This window comes from Cupressus sempervirens, chromosome 8 (assembly GCF_028749045.1).
Source record: "Cupressus sempervirens isolate cs-2001-9-10 chromosome 8, ASM2874904v1, whole genome shotgun sequence".
NCBI classification, from domain to species: domain Eukaryota; kingdom Viridiplantae; phylum Streptophyta; class Pinopsida; order Cupressales; family Cupressaceae; genus Cupressus; species Cupressus sempervirens.
In genome coordinates, this window is record NC_143125.1 from 25397959 (window position 1) to 25416758 (window position 18800).

The 18800-nt window shown below is 36.0% G+C and overlaps 1 protein-coding gene across 2 annotated transcripts in view; it reads left to right on the top strand.

Moving 5' to 3' along the window:
• Window positions 1–18800, top strand: part of LOC149541391 (tyrosine decarboxylase 2-like) — a 227901-nt gene that overhangs the window by 29097 nt on the left and 180004 nt on the right. For both annotated transcript variants that reach the window (XM_089796668.1, XM_089796669.1), the window contains one exon: window positions 11914–12077. In XM_089796668.1, coding sequence (XP_089652794.1) covers window positions 11914–12077 — 164 coding nt within the window. The remainder of the gene's footprint in view (window positions 1–11913; window positions 12078–18800) is intronic.

The following is an 18800-nucleotide window of genomic DNA, read 5'->3' on the forward strand; positions in this document are numbered from 1 at the left end:
AAGACCTGCATTATATGTTAGCACTCCAAAATGATGATAAGAAATTATTCAATCTTGTAAGTCATTAGAATATACAATCCCAAGTATATTTGCCTCGTGTATGTCACTGATATGTAAGTGGGAATTAATAATAAATTTCTGATTTGAGTTATTTGCTAGAAACTCTTATCTATGATTTCTACATTTGCTATACATTGGCATTTTTGCAAACTACATACTATGAATTGTATTATATTCTAAAGGAATTGCAAAATTGCAAGATTAATTTCAGTGAGTAGGATGTTCTTCATATAATCCATAGTGTGAGCCTACCAGGGTTATTACAATGTAGAGCTTGGAGTGAAAAGATTGCATCATCATGGATAATCTACCTACTAAGTCCAGTTGTATAAATTTCAACCAGCTCTGCCCTTATGTTATTATCATGTGCACCTCCCCATGATAATGAAACCATTGCTGCCCTCATATGTTTCATATATAAACTCCATCATCAATTTGTTCAATCTTTATAGCCCTTGAAGTAGCTTCTTTTGTCTATTTCCTTTGAAAATTCTCTATATAACTTCCTTGCAAACAAGATGGAAGAATCTCTACCTAAAAGTCAAGGCTACTCCAGAGTTCTAGGATGAGTACAATAGAGACAAGTTTTGTGACAAGTTGCCTATTCTGGAGACGGCTAGAGGACAACAAATGGGATAGCTATACAACAATAGATAAATTTAAAATATCTACATAAATTTAAACTATTCATATGAAAACATTAATAAAGCATGTACTTAGAACCTTATAATAATAGAATTAGCAAAATTCATATTCCAACTTTGTGTTATAGTGAGAGTCAAAGTCAAATGTTCTCTAGAAGTCAATGTTGGAGTTCCTTAAGTGTTCCTTGTCCTTTGGAAGTTTTGGGGATGGGAATGCCTGAAAAAAGTACCAGGAACGTGTCCTTAGGTAACATTGCTGCAAGAAATTGTGAGTAATCTAATTTTATCAGTTCAAGTGCCCATCTAAGTGTTTGAGAACTTGATTCTAAAATTCCATACCTAGGACCACTTCCCATCATCAAAATGAACTAATCAAATGAGGTATTCAATGGATTTATCTACAATATAAAAATTAACTAAGGTTTATGCAGCTTCTTCCTCTGCCAAGTGCTCACCTCAAGATTTTCTCCAAGAGGTGAACCTACCAAATATCAAATGTATCCTTATCAAATCTTCTGCCTCATGGCTGCAAGTTGCACTTCCATGTGAATCCATCTACTCCACCTTCAAGTTTCCAACTCTTGACATTCTTCCCCATCATTATTAATAAGATATGAAGATTTCTCCTTCATGTCCAATTTACAACCACCATCATGCTCACATGACACATTTGTTAAGGAAACAATATCATGGATGCAATCAGAATCTTTATATACTAACTCTCCCACATGAATTTCATCACTACTCTTATCACCTAATGATCCTCCACATTTTTTGTATCAGAATGTTGCATCTTAGTCAATGATGTAATAAAAGATAGGAGGATTACCTGATTGATCTGAAGAAGAATGTGAAAAAAATCAATTCTAAAGAAAGCTCATCTACCTATTTTCTACTTCATGTAGTGCCACTTGGGCAGTCTCTAGGCTGTCCTTAGTGCCCAAGAGCTTAAAGGTAAGGACATCTACTTCTTGTTCATTCTTCCTTAATGCCTTTGAATAAATCTCTATAAGATCAAGGAGATGATCTCGATCTGAAAGTTGTCGATAATCTGATTTCATTAATTTCATCCCATCCTTGATCACCTGCAAATAAAAACTCCTCTTCAAGTCCCTTTTGTCTCTTCTCTAATTTTACCTCCCAAAGGAACTTTTTAGTCTTCCCATATGTGTCATGAAAGCGTGTTACAGGTGCAAAAATATTATCTTCAATGACTTCTAGTTGTCTCTCCGAATAATGCGAGCTAATATGCATAGGAGAAAAATCAGATTTATAGGATGAAGTAGTTGATTGTCCTTGAAGAACTTGACTATCTTCTGTGCCACCTACTCTACACACTTGATGATTTGGAACTATGACAGCATTAGTTCCAAATACACAAGCATTGTCATCATCATCATCATTTTGTATCAAAGCACACTTAGACTCTATTGTTTTCTTGCACCCATCACATTCAAATGCCACATTTGATGATGGAATGCATTCCTAATGAAGTTAGGATGGGGCACTGTTATAAGCACACACAAAATGACAAATGGAAACCTTCATTTCACTAATTTTGTTGAGCATAACCTCCAAGTTTACTACCAAGAAACCCCTGCAATCATTACCTGAAATATTAATTGATTTCTGCTCTTCAGACCTCAGTCCATCACAACCTATCTCCCTCAACAGTGTTCTCATCTTTTATGATGCATTCCTATAAACACAATGAATTGACTTTGTCCTCAAGTTCAGCTTTTGTAAATAATTGATTCTTCTGCTGCAATAAACGTGTATTCAATTTATGTATATCCTTGTGGACCTCTTGAAATGATGTCAAAAGGTTCCTAGCAGTAGATAGTAAATCTTCTGACCATTTTCCTGCAGTCAAATGATTATATTCCCAGCCCCTTTTGTAGGAGAACCAAAGATTTTGCTTCCTTAACTCATTCTTTCCCCCTTCTGGAATTTTTCTTTGGAAGAACCATTTTTATTTGCTTTAGGCTCTAATGTTTTGTTTGCAAATTCTCCATTATGCTTGCATTTCAACATTGTTTTACCATACCCCTTAATGGTAGGGTCACTCATATGTTTGAACTCTGAAGAGTCCTCCTATCAGCTCCGAAACATCCTTTGTAAAAGTACTCAATTCTCCCATTTATATACTGCTCACAAACTACGCAGGATGGCAGACCATTAAGCTCTGAACCACTGAAATATCCCACACTGATTGAATTTTGAAAGTATGTATTTGCAAATATATGTTCAATAAAGATAATTTTCTGATTTTTTCATCAGATTGTATTCTTACAAGTTACAAGCATAAAACATTATATATTTGCATCAAATATAAAGGATAAAAACTACTTAGAATAAGTCTTCTTTTCTACTTCAAGAGATGTGCTCAAAACATTACAAACAGATTTCAAAACAATATCGCAGACCTGGTATTAACTTCAAACACAAAATAGATTGTTTACCTCTGATTCATGTCCAACAATCAAGCAACATTGAGAAGGGTGAATAATATGCAGGTTCTCCAGTAATCAAGATCCAAATTCATAATGAACTGCTTTAGAAATGATAGAACCTCAGACTGAAGGTAAAAGAGGAATTAAGAGGCCTGTTATAGATTTTTGAGTTCGAATAATAACTAACAACAATGTTTGCAACTTCACATCATAGGAACCAACTCTTGAAAGCCTAGAAATGTGACTTGGACTTGGCAAGGGTGACTTGATGCAGGACTTGGCAAACAATCGGCAATGCATGATAGGACTCAGCAAAATACTAGTTTGTAGTAAGCCTCCCCTAGAGAGAGTTCTTGGAGAGTCCCACACCCCTAGGACTTCACTAAGGTCACTCGGCTTGGACTTCCTATGATTTGGACAGTTCTAAAAAGCTATGTGTGTCCAAAGGTGCTAATGACATCCAAAAGATCCCAAAACAGATGAAAAGGCCCACTAACTGCTCAGATCAGGAAATCAGTCTTTGCAAATAATACGATTGCTATCAAGGCTACAAGGCAAGATATGAATTCTGTAGCAATCTGAGAAACAAAGCCAAGGCAGTGATGTCTAAAATCTTCACACAACACCTTCCAAACTGCTAAGAACTGCCGGACAGCCCTCAAGCCAAAAGATTATCACTTTGTTAGAAAACATTCAAAAAAACTAAAAAGCAGACCGTTGCAGCTGGTTGCACGCTTCTTGTACAAGGACAGCTTGCCAAACATTCCAAAACACCTCTGAAAACTCACTATTTACATCTCCATACCAACCCGCATTGTCCAACATGCAGCTCAATGAGTTGGCATCCAAACACCTTTATAATGTTCAAACCCTAGCGGCTGTAGACCATCTGATAAATTGCATTTTCAGTTCCTCAATGCTAAATACCTGATTATTGTGGACTTTTTCAAAAGAGTTATTTTCTAGAGAAAACAAAGGTTGCATTTAAATAAGAGGAAATTCTCCAGTAGCGATGAGGTTTTTCTTGACCTCAATAGCTAAACCATATGACCTGGGAAGGTTTGATCTTCTAGATCCTGAATCATAATTGAAATTTTAGAATTTAAAGCTTCTAGGAAGTAAACAGGCAAAACATAGGGTTCGCCAGACATTGACCGAAAATCTCTTCCAAGCTGTTTTAAAATCATGCATGCTTTTCATAGGAAGCTTCTTGATTGCCATGAAATGCCAAAGGAGCAAGTTTCACAAAGTGATTGAAGAGAAGGTCAACAAGTTGATCCCAAGTTGAAACTGAAGTAGGTTGCAAAGTTCTAAATTGTTCATGTGTTTTTCTCAAAAGAGGATACAATCAAATGTATTTCGAGTAATATTATTATGCATGTTGGGCAGATTTTCAACATCTTCGATGTGATTTGAGAAAGAAACAAAGCCATCTTTAGAAGGGAGGCAATGCTTTCAATTCTTGCTTAAGAATCTAACATCATTGCTCTTGTTTCAATTGTTTGCTACAGCTCCAAGATGCAAGTGTAAAATTTCTTACAAATATATTGAGATGCACTTAGATTTGAGGTCCAGAGATGATATATATACTTACATACATGAACGAAAATTCAAGTTCTTATGCAAGTGGAGTTATGAACATAGTCATTGGGTAGAAGATCCATGCTCCTATGAATTGATATTTTTTTATTTTATCTCTGAAAACACAATATGTAAAACAAAGATTCAATAAAATGAGGTGTAGATTAAGTTATTTTAACTTGCATCCCATTTGACATTCCAAAATTGTTGGTGTTGAAATCTGCAATTGCATGTACAACAACATGGGAATCGTATGAATATGGGATGTACTTTATAGGATAACCTTCTAGAAGACAACTCTTTATTTGATTTTTGATAACCTCATTCAACACTTAGAATGGAAATGAGAGAAAGAAATAGAATGAGAATACAAACAACTAATCTAAGTAAATACTTTAGAGCCGTTTATTGGACACTATAACATTTTCACATTCTAGATTTGCATTGTGTTAGTCTGCAACTCATAGTAACTTTGGCATTCACAATATCATAAGACGATGATCTTAAGAATATGAACTAGAGAGAAAAAAGTTGATCACAATATTTTTCTTAAACGGATTACCAAAACCTTTTTAGACATTGGAAAAGGAGATAGAATAATAAAATTAAGATGGGTACTTATGCTTTCTCTAGAAGAAATGGAAAAATTGACAATGAAAGGCATATGATGTTGCATTCTCACATATATGAGAAGATAGGGAAGAAGTCCTCAATAGGGCATTAATATTTTTTTTGTCTACACATCTTTTTGTATTTTACCATTAAGATGAAAATAACTAATTTTAATGAACTTTGTTAGTAAGTTAGAGGTAATAATGAAAAAGGTCTTCATATTAAGAGTGTTTGTAATAACCCTAACTAGTTATAACTTGTCAAACACCAAATTCTTCTCTAATTTAGTTGTTTGAGTTTTTGTCAAACACTTTGCAAACAAGCTCTGATGCCACTGTAATATCCCTTGCTCAAACTGACTGAATTTAGCTGAAGGAATATTGTCAAACACTTGTATGCTGCCTTTCTCTTTTCTGATTTTTTTGTGTTTTAGATTGTTTGATATAGTTTGAAGGATGCTAAGAAATTTAGAATGTTTGCAAATGATATTACAATACCTCTTACAATGAACTAATATGTAAGTGCAGTTCTTTTTGGTATTTTCAATGCATATACATGAAAACTAGATATGGAATGTATACCTAGAGTCGATTGACATTTTGACAAACAATTGGCATACAATTATTATGTTGATCATATATGCTATTAGATAGACATTTTGTCAAACAAATGGTACGCAACATATATCTCCTTATTTGAATTCATTCCTATCTACAATGCTGCTATGAATTTCCCAAGACAAATGGACTTACAATAATCACTACAACAATGCCAAATTTGATACTGAGTTATCACTTACAACAGCAAAATTATATGGCTAAGATTACAATGCAAACTACTAATAGTTGCAAGAGGAACCTGATAATAGTGATGCCTAGGGATGGAGATGAAAGTTGCAATCGGAATCAAGCATAAATAATGTAGCACGACACTGTAATAGTCAGCAATAAATGTATTCTCCAATTTAAGCACAAATAGAACTCTAGAGTGAAGCTCTCCTGAATGCCGAATTCAATGGATATTTCACCACCTCAAATGGTTGCAACATTGAAGAATTGACGCTCTCCGATGGCTAACTGAAATTAGAAACCCTTAGTTTGTTCTCCCAAGTTTATATCAAATGGAATTGACAATAATTGGATACCTAACAATGAAGCTCTTGCCTCTATTTATTTTTTTCCTTCACCATTCTAGAAGGAAATAAAATATTATTTAATTGTACTCTCTAGAAGCTTCCCCCTTTCCAATACAATAATTAGTTGTGCTTCTAGCAAATTAAATTAATTAAATATAAAGAAACCTTTAGATTTATTTATTTATTGACTCTAATTTAATTTATTTCTCCACTTAGCCTTTGAAGAATGAAAAGCTAAGAACTCTATTGAGGGTCTAAAAGATGGGGAACATTACAGTCCGCCCTCCCTGAAATTGCTTGTCCTCAAGTAATCTAGCAACACAATGAACTCCAACCTCCACCTAGATCTCAAATGAAGTAGTATGTGACACCCTTGTCAACATTGAGCCAATTGCATACCACTAACATCATCAGGACCAACAACATAATTTGCAATATATAACTCAAAACTTGTGCTAATGATGTAGGAGTTAGAATATCACCAGAGCAAAACCCCACAAGAAATATCTTCATCCTAGTCCCCACCCATATACTATATACTGGATTGGAATCTTGATCAACGATCCCTTGAAGAGACGAAGCTACATGAGAACCATATGCACTCATGCCAACTGTATCAACAATTGGTGTAGCCACGTTAAAATATGTAGACATAGGAACATTACCAACTGCCACAACACAAATCTTTACAGATGGCAAAAACTGAGCCCAAATCCATTCAGGTGAGTGATCAACATCAACCTCAAATATCAAATTATCATAAGATAATATTGCATCCATGTTGAACATAGTGTCCATGAAGTGAACATAAACACTTTGTTGATCGACAGTATAATACAACTCTGTCACTATATCACTCACCACATTAGCAATAACAAGTGTACTATCATCAGAGCACACATCTACAACTGCATGCATACTGCTAAACTCCTCGTTGGATGGTTCAATTGACACAGAAGTGGCTGCTGATTTGATAGTATCCTCACATGCTCCTACTCCCACTATTGTTGTATCGCCATCAAATACATAATCCAGGAAACTCATGCAAACAACTGCATTGTCTGACTTAACCTGACATAAATTCTCATCACATTCCACCTCAATTGTGCCCAACTCATGTAGTGTTTCATAAGAAATGCCTTGCAAATTTGAAGTCGCAATTGTATTATCACATTTCATTCTTTGAAAAAGCGATATCATGCTCTACTCAAATCTTGGATTCAAAATCAATTGGGTCATCCATTTGTGATTTTTATTTATCTCATTCACTAGCACATCCAACTATTTTCCAATACCCTGTATCTCAGAATCTCCATCCCTTGGTGGAGAAGTACACCCTCTACAAGTATAGTGAATTCCAAGCCTTCTATCACCATCCATAACTCTGAAAACCAAGCCCTCTACCTGTGGGTTGAAAGGAAAGTGATGAGCACTTCTCACAGTGTAATGCTGATAAAAAATCTCAATCTTCGTCAAGGGCTCATCATCATCAAACTGGGAATCAAAAGATGGCTCCAATCTCTGACTCCAAACTATTGGTTGGGTAGGATCGTGGGCAACCCTCTCAGAAAACCCAACCACAAAATCCCTATTGGGAAGCATTGCAGCCAATGTCTCTAAAATCTTCCTCACCAATCATCGTATAGCGTGATAGCCTCGAATGAGAGTACGCTCAGATATACTATATAAAACCTCTTGCAAATCCAAGCTCTCAAGCAAATACTCCATGAATGACTCAATATGGTAGAAATTATATGTGGAAGCATCAATCTACTCCCCCGCAATCCACAACTGATCCCTCTGAAAATGTAACAATGCCAACTATCCAATGCTACTAGCCGTATGGAAAGAAGAAATAGATTCACTTCCAATAGAAGGAAGCAAATCACCATGAGAGCCCATCTCCACTAATGCTCTCACCTCCTCTATACATACTACACTCATATCCTAGACAAATGTGTTCACTACATCATCACATCCCTCATCCTCAACTATAGAAGCAAACTCACCACCAACCACAATATGTAATTGAATGAGGTCTAGGGCTAGTGCCGACTGTACCCATTCTAACTCCATGGTAACCTTATCCAACTATGACTGTTACTCCCGAAGAGCCAACTAAGTATACTGAAGAGAATCCACAGTCACCTCAAGCTCCCGGGTGAGCTCAGGCACCTCCTCTTTCCCTAACAACATTAATAGCAGGTGTCACCCCACTCTAGAAGGTAATCCCTGTCAGCAACTAACTGAGAGTAACTATGCTTCAAGATCCTAATAACCTCTCAAAGTACATGAACCTTTGCTAGAGAAAGAGTACTATCACCATGCTCATCAAACATAGGAGCACCCCAACCAGATGTACCTAACATCTGATGGATAGCATCATAATGCTCAAGAGCTAAAGAAATGTTACTATCACTCACCTTTAGCTGACAAGTCACATGATGCCTCTATAATTCCTATGCAAGCTCTCTATCTCACTAACTGCACTGAGATAGGAAACTGAATCAAAACTCTCCACCACAAGATCACTCATATGGGTGCTATCTTCCTCGCACAATTCTGCATCTAACATACAACTACCATATACCTTAACCAACTCCTCATCCAAAGAAATGAAAGCCCTTGCCGTATCAATCTCCTCACCTATCTCAGCTTCCAACTCAATAGTAAGATCCTGTAGGCATTGATCCTGGGACTCATCCTAAACCTCCTTGGAGTTGTCACCCAATATCTGACAAGGGATGTCATACCCAGTACATCTCATAGCACCATCAAATGGATCATCAGATGTGTCCATACTATCTGCATCGAGATCTCTTGACAAAGTCTTAACTGCGGACTCCTGACTTTGCATACATGACTCAGCACTAGGCTACGAATTAGTAATACTAGAACATAAACCCACATCTACTGACTCTGCTAAAACACCCACATCACCAACATCATAGCTGAGTGACTCTATACATGCCTCTGTCCCACTTGAGGAAGCAACTGCCTCCTGCACTATAGCAAAACCATGACATCTCACATATAAATCTCCAATAATAGTCCTATCCTTGAGAGAATCAAAAGGATCAGTGGTAACAACTACATCAACTACCTCCGCACTAACTATAACAACAACTCTAGGAGCCTTAACTTTTTGAAGCTCGATGCCACTAAGTCCATCATCAACACTCTAGATAGGACTAGCAGGTGTCATACTAAGTAAATTTGCATCAGGGACTCCTATTGGGAAAACCCAAGCTTCCTTCCCTGCAACCTCGATGTTGGACTTCCAAAGGTGAAAACCATATACCTCATTGCCCTTCCAATTATTTCTGTATCCGACAAGCTCTCTATCAATCTCTATTGATGAAGCTTAAGTCTCTTCATACTCTCCTACAAAGAATTCATCTTCACGCTAACTTCATCATTACTCCAGTGACTTCTAGAATTGTCAATCCTCCTATCTATGGCTAGAAAATGCTAGAGTGCTGGTCACTCCAAATGCAACAAAAAATCTAAAAATAATATAAATTTCCTACCCCACAGAATGGCAGGAAACTGCTCTGATACCACTGTAATAACCCTAACCGGTTATTATTTGTTAAACGCCAAATTCTTTTTTAGTTTAGTTGTTTGACATTTCATCAAATACTTTGCAAGCAAGCTCTGATACCACTGTAATATCCCTTGCCCAAACTAACTGATTTTAGCTCAAGGAATATTGTCAAACACTTGTATGATGCCTTTCTCTTTTTTGATTTTTTTGTGTTTTAGATTATTTGATATAGTTTGAATAATGCTAAGAAATTTAGAATGTTCGCAAATGATATTACAATACCTCTTGCAATGAACTAATACACAAGTGTAGTTCTTTTTGGTATTTTCAATGCATATACATGGAAACTAGATATGCAATGCATACCTACAACCAACTGACATTTTGACGAACAATTGGCATACAACTATTATGCTGATCATATATACTATTAGATGGACATTTCGTCAAACAAATGGTATGCAAAATATATCTCCTTATTTGAATTCATTCCCATGTACAATGCTACTATGAATTTGCCAAGACAAATGGACTTACAATAATGACTATAGCAATGCCAAATTTGATACTGAGTTATCACATACAGCAGCAAAACTATATGGCTAAGATTACAATGCAAACTACTAATAGTTGCAAGAGGAACCTGATAATAGTGATGCCCACAGATGGAGATGAAAGTTGCAATTGGAATCAAGCATAAATACTATAGTGTGACACTGTAGTAGCCAGCAATAAATGTATTCTCCAATTTAAGCACAAATAGAACTCCAGAATGAAACTCTCATGAATGCCAAATTCAGTGGATATTTCACCACCTCAAATGGTTGCAACACTAAAGAATTGATGCTCTCCAATAGCTCATTGAAATCAGAAACCCTTAGTTTCTTCTCCCAAGTTAATATCAAATACAATTGACAATAATTGGATACCTAACAATGAAGCTCTCGCCTCTATTTATTCTTTTCCTTCACCCTTCTAGAAAGAAATAAAATATTATTTAATTGCACTCTCTAGAAACTTCCCCCTTTCAAATACAATAATTAGTTGTGCTTCTAGAAAATGCACTCTCTAGAAGCTTCCCCCTTTCCAATACAATAATTAGTTGTGCTTCTAGAAAATAATATTAATTAAATATAAATTCACCTTTAGGTTTATTTATTTATTGTCTTTAATTTAATTTATTTCTCCTTATTTCTCCACTTAGCCTTTAGAGAATGAAAAACTAAGAACTTCATTGAGGGTCTAAAAGATGGGGAACATTACAGTGTTCTAGAACATCAGAAGTTCAACACAATTTTGTGGAGGTGCAGAAATGCTCGTGGAATGAGTTTGTATTTTTCCCATAGATCCTTTATAGTCTAAGAGACACTATTTCAAAGCCTAGTTTGATTTTTGAACTGGTTGTAATGACAAAGATAATTATGGTGCACTTATACAGTCTTCTGTGATGAAACTGAACAAATTTCAATAAAGCTCTAGAAACTTAAAAAATAAAAGCTTTGACTAGAAAATGTGACCTATAAGGACCAACTCACATGAAACTTTACATACATAGATTAAGACAACTGATATATGTATGAATCAGATCCTTATTATTCCCGAAAGTGGTATCTGCATTCCTCTTGTTGTTTTTTATGTTACTTTTTAATCCATAAACTTGTAATTATACTTATTTCAAAATTTTAATGGATGGCACATCTAAATTTTCAATGAAGGTTAACACTTTTAAAAATATGGATGTACAAGAAACATAAAACTGCTAGTTGACAGATTGATTGCATTGTTCTAGATGAAAGATCTGTCTCTTACAATTCTTTAGGTTTATTGGTTAAAACTTAAGCCCTTCTTTCATTTATACTAAAGAGAAATTACATTTTGCAGGTAAGGGAGGCGGTGTTATTCAAGGCTCAGCAAGTGAAGCAGTATTGGTGTCACTCTTAGCTGCACGAGACAAAGTTTTAAAGAGAATTGGTGTAGAATCAGTTAGCAAGCTGGTCGTATATGTATCTGATCAAACACACTCCTCGATTGAAAAAGCTTGTAGAGTGAGAACTTATAGACCTTGCTGAGAGCATTTTCTTCAAGTAAACCTTTATGCACTAATGGACGAAAAATTAATCTAATAACATCTGAACCAACTATCCTAATTTAAACATTTGAGTAATTGATGAAGAAGCTAGTTCCATTTCTCTTTTTTGAATATATAGAAGAATGAATCAATGAAATATTTTAATAATGTCCTATTTTTTTGGTGTTCACACCATCGCCCCATTGCAAATGGGGACCCCCTCTTTTTGTTTTAGCAAGTAGGAGTAGTTGTCTTAGGCAGTTTTGGTTGACAACATTTTTTTCAAGTCTTTAAGTCTAGGATGGTTTGGGCGATTTTGGCTCAGTAGTAGGCGATTTTGGTTTCAAGCTTGTACAAGCATTTTGATGCCAGTTAGGGGAATTGTTGTAGTCTAAATCCAAGTAAAAAGTGATTTTTTTTTGTTCGAGAGGGATGGGTTTTTATTTTGGAGAAGGGGACAAAGTTTGTGAGAGAATCAAGTCTTGGTCAAAATTTTGAATCTTCCCAAATCTCCTCTTTGGTGGAAATTTTATTTCTTCCGAAATCTCCCCTTTGGTAGAAACTCCGGATCTTCCAAAATCTCCCCTTTGGTGGAAATTTTGGATCTTCTACAATCTCCCCTTTTGTGGAAATTTTGGATCTTCCAAAATCTCCCCTTTGGTGAAAATTTTGGATCTTCCAAAATCTCCCCTTTGGTGAAAATTTTGGATCTCTTGAAATCTCCCCTTTCGTGAAAATATCCAATCTTCTGAAATCTCCCCCACCCCCCCCACCTTATTTATTCCAAAAATCTTAATACTCGGGCCTTCTATTTGGTGGCAACTCAAGCATTGAAATTTTAGAATGATGAGAGCAAGAAGTTGATAGAAAATATTTTCCACTTCAATGGAAATTTCGCATCTTCTGAAATTTTTACACATTGAGTCTCCCAAGTTTGCTATCCTCTAAGGCATAGCTTAAAAACTCGGTATCGGCAATATCTTGGCTGGCCCAATATTTTTGGAAAACTCAGAATCGGAAAAATCTCAGGGAAAATTCAGCAATAAATCGATACTGTTATCGAACATTTGAAAATATTAAATTTCTTAAAATATTATTTAAAATGCATACATACACACACCAAATTTGTAGAATATATAATAATTTGAGATATCCACCATATGGTTAATTATTGTTTAACTTAAATACATAGCAAGTGGAACTTAGGAAATTAATACTCGTAGTCCTAATGTTAGCTACTTATTATTTACATTTTAAATTTAAATATAAATATATTTTAATTTTATATACAGATATTTATTTTATGAAAATATATTAAATATTCATGTAAATATATTTCAAATAAGAGCTAACTATATGAATTTATGTGTTAGACAATTCAAAAAAATGTATATTGTTAGTCTATTGGTAAAAGAAAAGTCTTTGTAAAATTTATTATAAAACTCTTCAGCAATACTAGTATAAAAGTTCTAAAATAATTTAAAAAACTAAACACAAGCTTTATAATAAAAAAACTAAAAAGAATTTCTAATTTTACCATAATTTATAAAATCATTCATTAACAAAAACGAATTAAACATAACTTTCACAAATACAATTATATAAAAAATCTAAATTCCCTCATTTATAATGTCAATGAAAAAAAACTATTAAAGACTATATATTAATATTTGAAATCCTTAATGCCAAAGGAAGTAATGTCGTCTCGTGCGATTCCCAGTCTGCATAAATCAATGGCGTCAACCAGGGAAGTCTTCGGTCTATGTAGTCACTGTCGTCAACAGAAATAAAACATGTTTGTGTTTCCATTTGCTGAAGTTTAACAGCCAAATCCACGATATTTTGCGAGATTTTCTAGAAAAAAATGCAGCGATATTATGAACAACACGTCACCGATATCTACTGTTTTTTAATTGGCAGCCCATCTGACCCGCGATATAGCACGATTTTGGCATTATAATTTTGTTTTTTCCAACTATGCTCTAAGGTATTAGAAAATTGGTTTATGGCATGAAGGCAACATCATGGTCAAGAGTAGAACAAGGAATCACCAGGGAGCTTTCAAATGAGGAATTTTAGGAACACCATGTCCTGTGCAAATTTTGCAACTTCGGAATTTTCCACTTGGTGGAAATTTCGCATCTTCTAAAATTTTCCCAGCCAACTACCATCATTTATTAATCACCAAAACCATCCTACCTCTCCTCAAAAAAAAAAAAAAATTAGAGAGAAAGTGACACAAATTAGAAATACAAAATAAAAATAATAATAATAAATCATTTTGGATTGTGATGAGATTAAAATTTGCCTCTACTTTGCAAGATGTTTGGTTTTAAATTGGGATGAATTTTGTTGATGTGATTTTATTTTCAGATTTTTTTACAAGCTTAATTCTCTTCTCCTTTGTTTTGCAAGGTGAATTCAAGAAGGAGAAGCTAAAGGGCAAGGTGATGATCAAGGGCTCAAAACTTCAAGTGCATATTGCAAGAAGATGGCTCAATCCCGAGGACTCAAGTGAGGAGGAAGGTTTCATGGTCAATATATCAAACCAAAAATTAAAATTAAAATCAAGAGAAGATTTAGGAAAGCACAAAAGGATTCATCTATATGAGGACATATTCAAGGAGAATCAAGAAAGATCAAGTTCATGAGTTCACAAAGATTCAAGTGATCAAGTCAATTCATTGAGGAGACTTTGAAGGATGGAGGGAATCCCAAATGCTAGGGATGCTCTATAGGCCAAGACTCCAAGAACATGATAATGATGGTGAAGTGGTAATTGTTTGTCTCCTCCAATCAAAAAATTTCAGTTATAACCATAATCGATCACAACATGCCAAGTGTCCCATTTTCATTGGCTATCAAAATCATTTTAAGTTTTGTATTGGCCCATGAATCGGTGCCTTCATATAATTGGTTATAAATTTAGAAACCCTAATTAGGGTTTGTGGGAAGAAACCTCAACCCTTGATCTTGAAACGATCCTGGCCTTTTGTTGTAAGGGAATTACTATAAAAGGCCAAGGCCTTCTTATTTGTAAGGGATGAGTTTTAGAGTTTAGAGGAGAGATTAGATTAGATCTAGGAGGAAAGACTAGAGAGCTAGAGTAGAGTAGGATAGCTAAGGGAGATACTTGATCAAATTGTTGCTATGATTCTTTCAAAGTAATGGATAATTCATTGTTGGTTCTTCACAGTGGATTACTTGTTATTGCTTTGGAGTGTTGCATGGTTTCCCCAATCTTTCACTTTGAGTAGATCTCTTTTAATGGTGAAGTAGTTTAGTTGAATGGAAGTTGTTGTGGATGATTATTTGTTTGACTTGAAAAAATCCAGGCCACTAGCCTCTTGCCAATGGTAAGGGTACCTTGCATGGTAAGCCAATGAAAAAATTTAACTTCAATTGATGTTCAATCTTTGGTTATCTAGATGATGGGATTGGAGAGAGGATGTTTATGTGAAAATCAGTTGTGTATTCTTAGAAGCTTGCACTAGGTGGGTGGAGCCTCTAGTGAGATTACATCTAGTAGAGTCCAAGTTATCCATGATTCCTTGCATTCATAGTAGAAGTAGAAGTAGAAATAGAGGTTAGAAGTTTAAGTTGGATTCGAAGTGGAAAGGTTAGATATATCTTCATTGCACATTGTAGAGTCAAATCTTTAGAGGTGCAAAAGTTGATATCCATTGAATGAATAGAGTAAGTCCCTTTGTGATAACCAGCATATCACATCATAAAATTGAGTGAAGTCCATGATTAAGAAGGAACCTTGTAGTCTTTGCATGGTCTTACTTTGCAAGCTTAGCATGAGAGATGACCTTATATCAAGAGAGGGTTGAGTGTTTGGTGTTTCCCCTTCAAGCATTTAGTATTGGATGCTGCATGTTGTAGTGGAAAAGAACTCACATCAACATGTCCATAAGGCCAAAGAAGCCTATGGGACCACCTAAGTAGCACACTTCCTATTTTATTTCTAGCCTCTTCTACAGATCTCTTCTTAGACAATGTATTTTGATCACAAGGTTTGTTGTTTTGTCTAGCCATGCTTCTACAAATAGAGTACATTGATTGTTTGTTTGTAAGATATCCATTTATTTGGAAAGGATGTCATTGTATGCTAGGAACTCCATGATAAAATGTTTCTTTCTCTACAATGCCCTTATTGCATTATTACTTAATTTTAACTTATGTTAAAATTCAGTTCTGAAAATCAAATTTATACTTAAAGTTGCTGAAAAAAACACTTTTCATTTGATATTTACAAAGGAATAGAAACGTCCTTGTATTATTTATTTTTTGAATATACAACTAATATTTACAAAAGAACGAAATGAATTGAAATGTTGAAAGTAAAAGATCTCACACAAGCCATGAGTTTAATTGCTGCTTTTCATATACATTCATAATAAAAAATAAAATAGCACATATGTAAATTTAAAATTAGAGGTAACTAGTCATAGCCTTTTCAGCTTTTGACTAGTTAAATGATCCTTGATGTTTCTTTTGTTCCAGCTTCTCATCTGCCAAGTTCCGGTCTTCATTTCCCTGTATAAGAAAAGAGTAGGGTTAGATCTTGAAAGATCTAAACAATGACTGAAAACCTACAACTGATTACTCCCACATATATGCTATCTTTACCCGGTTCTGAATCTATATCAAAGAAGCATCAAGCTTAATATATTATATTAAAAGGACGTGTTATTCTTAACATTGAAACCTTTTATAATAAAACTAGTTGCAGTGTGTTTTGAATCAGCATGAGATATTAAAGGGACAATTTGATATTTGAAACCTTTTAGCTCCTGATATTGTAACACTTGATGCTGAGAAGATTTATGTTATTGATTTCAAGAGGTTTGTTTATAAGTGTCATGAGGCCGTGCTCGAACCTTATAAATAGATTTCATTAATAGGACAGAGAATGTGACGATAATGTGCAAGCACAGGATACAACAGCAAAAAAGCATAATATGAAATGGCCATGTGTCTACTGTTAGCCGACTGGATGGTCCCGATGGTGTTTTTGTAGCCGACGGAATGATTGTCGTCGGTGTTTTGTATTTTGTAGCCGACGGGTAAATAGTTTGTAGCGGATGTAATGTTGTGGCCGACGGACTATTTTGGGAAGGTTTGGCGGTAGTATTTATATCCCATCTGGGATCATTGTAAATCATCTATCATCTACTATTGCGAATCTTATCAAGCATAATGTATGTTTTGGTATATGCGAATATAATTCTGCCATTCTGTTCCATTGTCTGTATGCGTTGATTTCTTTACCAGTACGGTAAACATTTGGCGCTGTTGCCTTATGAATCTGGAAGGTGAGAGGAATGAAGATTAATGTCAAATCAGCTTAACAAAAATTGGAATAAGGTCAAGGAAAAAGATGGAACCCGTACTGCGCAAGAGAATTTAATTCTGGCATAGCAAGCCAAACGCCGACGGAGATTTCAAAAGATTGCCGATGGAAATCGGAGCGTGGAACAATTGTTGGAGGAGACTCGGCAGCGGGTGGAATTGGTGGAAGAAGCACAGGAGGAGTTCTTGAAATTGTGTTCGCCGAGGGAGGAAAACTCAGACAAAAGAGCATCAACTCGCACGGCTCGCAGTGCCGAAGGAGCACGAGCGTGGAGTGACCTCTTCGTCCGGAATAGACTTCCGCGGGAGACAACTTCAGAGGATCCTTGTTCTTCACCAAGGTTCGCAGCTGTCGACACCTCCAGTGCGGGAGTGCAGACCGCCGATGCGGGAGTTCAGACTACTACTATGGGAGTGCAGACCCTCGGTGTCGGAGTTCAGACTGTCGGTGTGGGAGTGCCAACCACCGGTGTGGGAGTGCCGACCGCCGGTGTAGGAGTGCAGACCTCCAGTGTGGGAGTGCAGACCTCCAGTGTTATGGCGGGGCCCAAAGAAAAGCTGCCGAAGTTTGAGGGCAATGGTACAGCCGACCCCATCTGACATTGTAAGACATGTGAGACGATCTGGCGGGCAAATGGAATCACAGATGCCAACGAATGGGTCAGAAAATTTTCGGCAACCCTACGGGGTGTGGCGATTGATTGGTTTTCAGATACAGATCCACAAAAGCTGGATACCTAGGATAACATTAAAAAGGAGTTCCTGGCAGAATTTAAACTCTTGTGAGATGATAATGAAATCGTAGCAAAGATTTTCAATACCAAACAGGGGAAGCACGAAACTGTCCGCGTCTACACTAGGAGATTAAAAGACTTAATAAACAAAATGGAAAGCAAGCCGGTGGACGGATTGCAGAAAAGATGGTTTGTGGATGGCCTACGCTCGAAGTTGCGGAGGAAAATGAAAATTGTGCCACCGTCATCATATGTGGACGCGTATAACAGAGCAATGGACCTTGAAAGTGAGCAGAAGACAAAGAAGAAGAAAACTAGCTCGTCTGATTCAGATGACGACGAGCCTGACGGGGATGATAGTAGTGACGACGAAGGCAGCAGCAAGAAGGTTCGTGCCCTATAGAAGGATATGGTTCGCATGATGAAGGAGTTTAAAAACATGCAGAAGGAGACAAAAGGAAGTGAGCTATGGTGCACGGAGTGTAAGACAGACGGGCATACTAAAGGATCGTGTCCAAAGAACCAATTCTGTGACATTTGTCAGATCATGGGCCATTCGACAAAGGAGTGCCCCTTTAACATGAAGACAAGAGGATCTCCACAAGTGT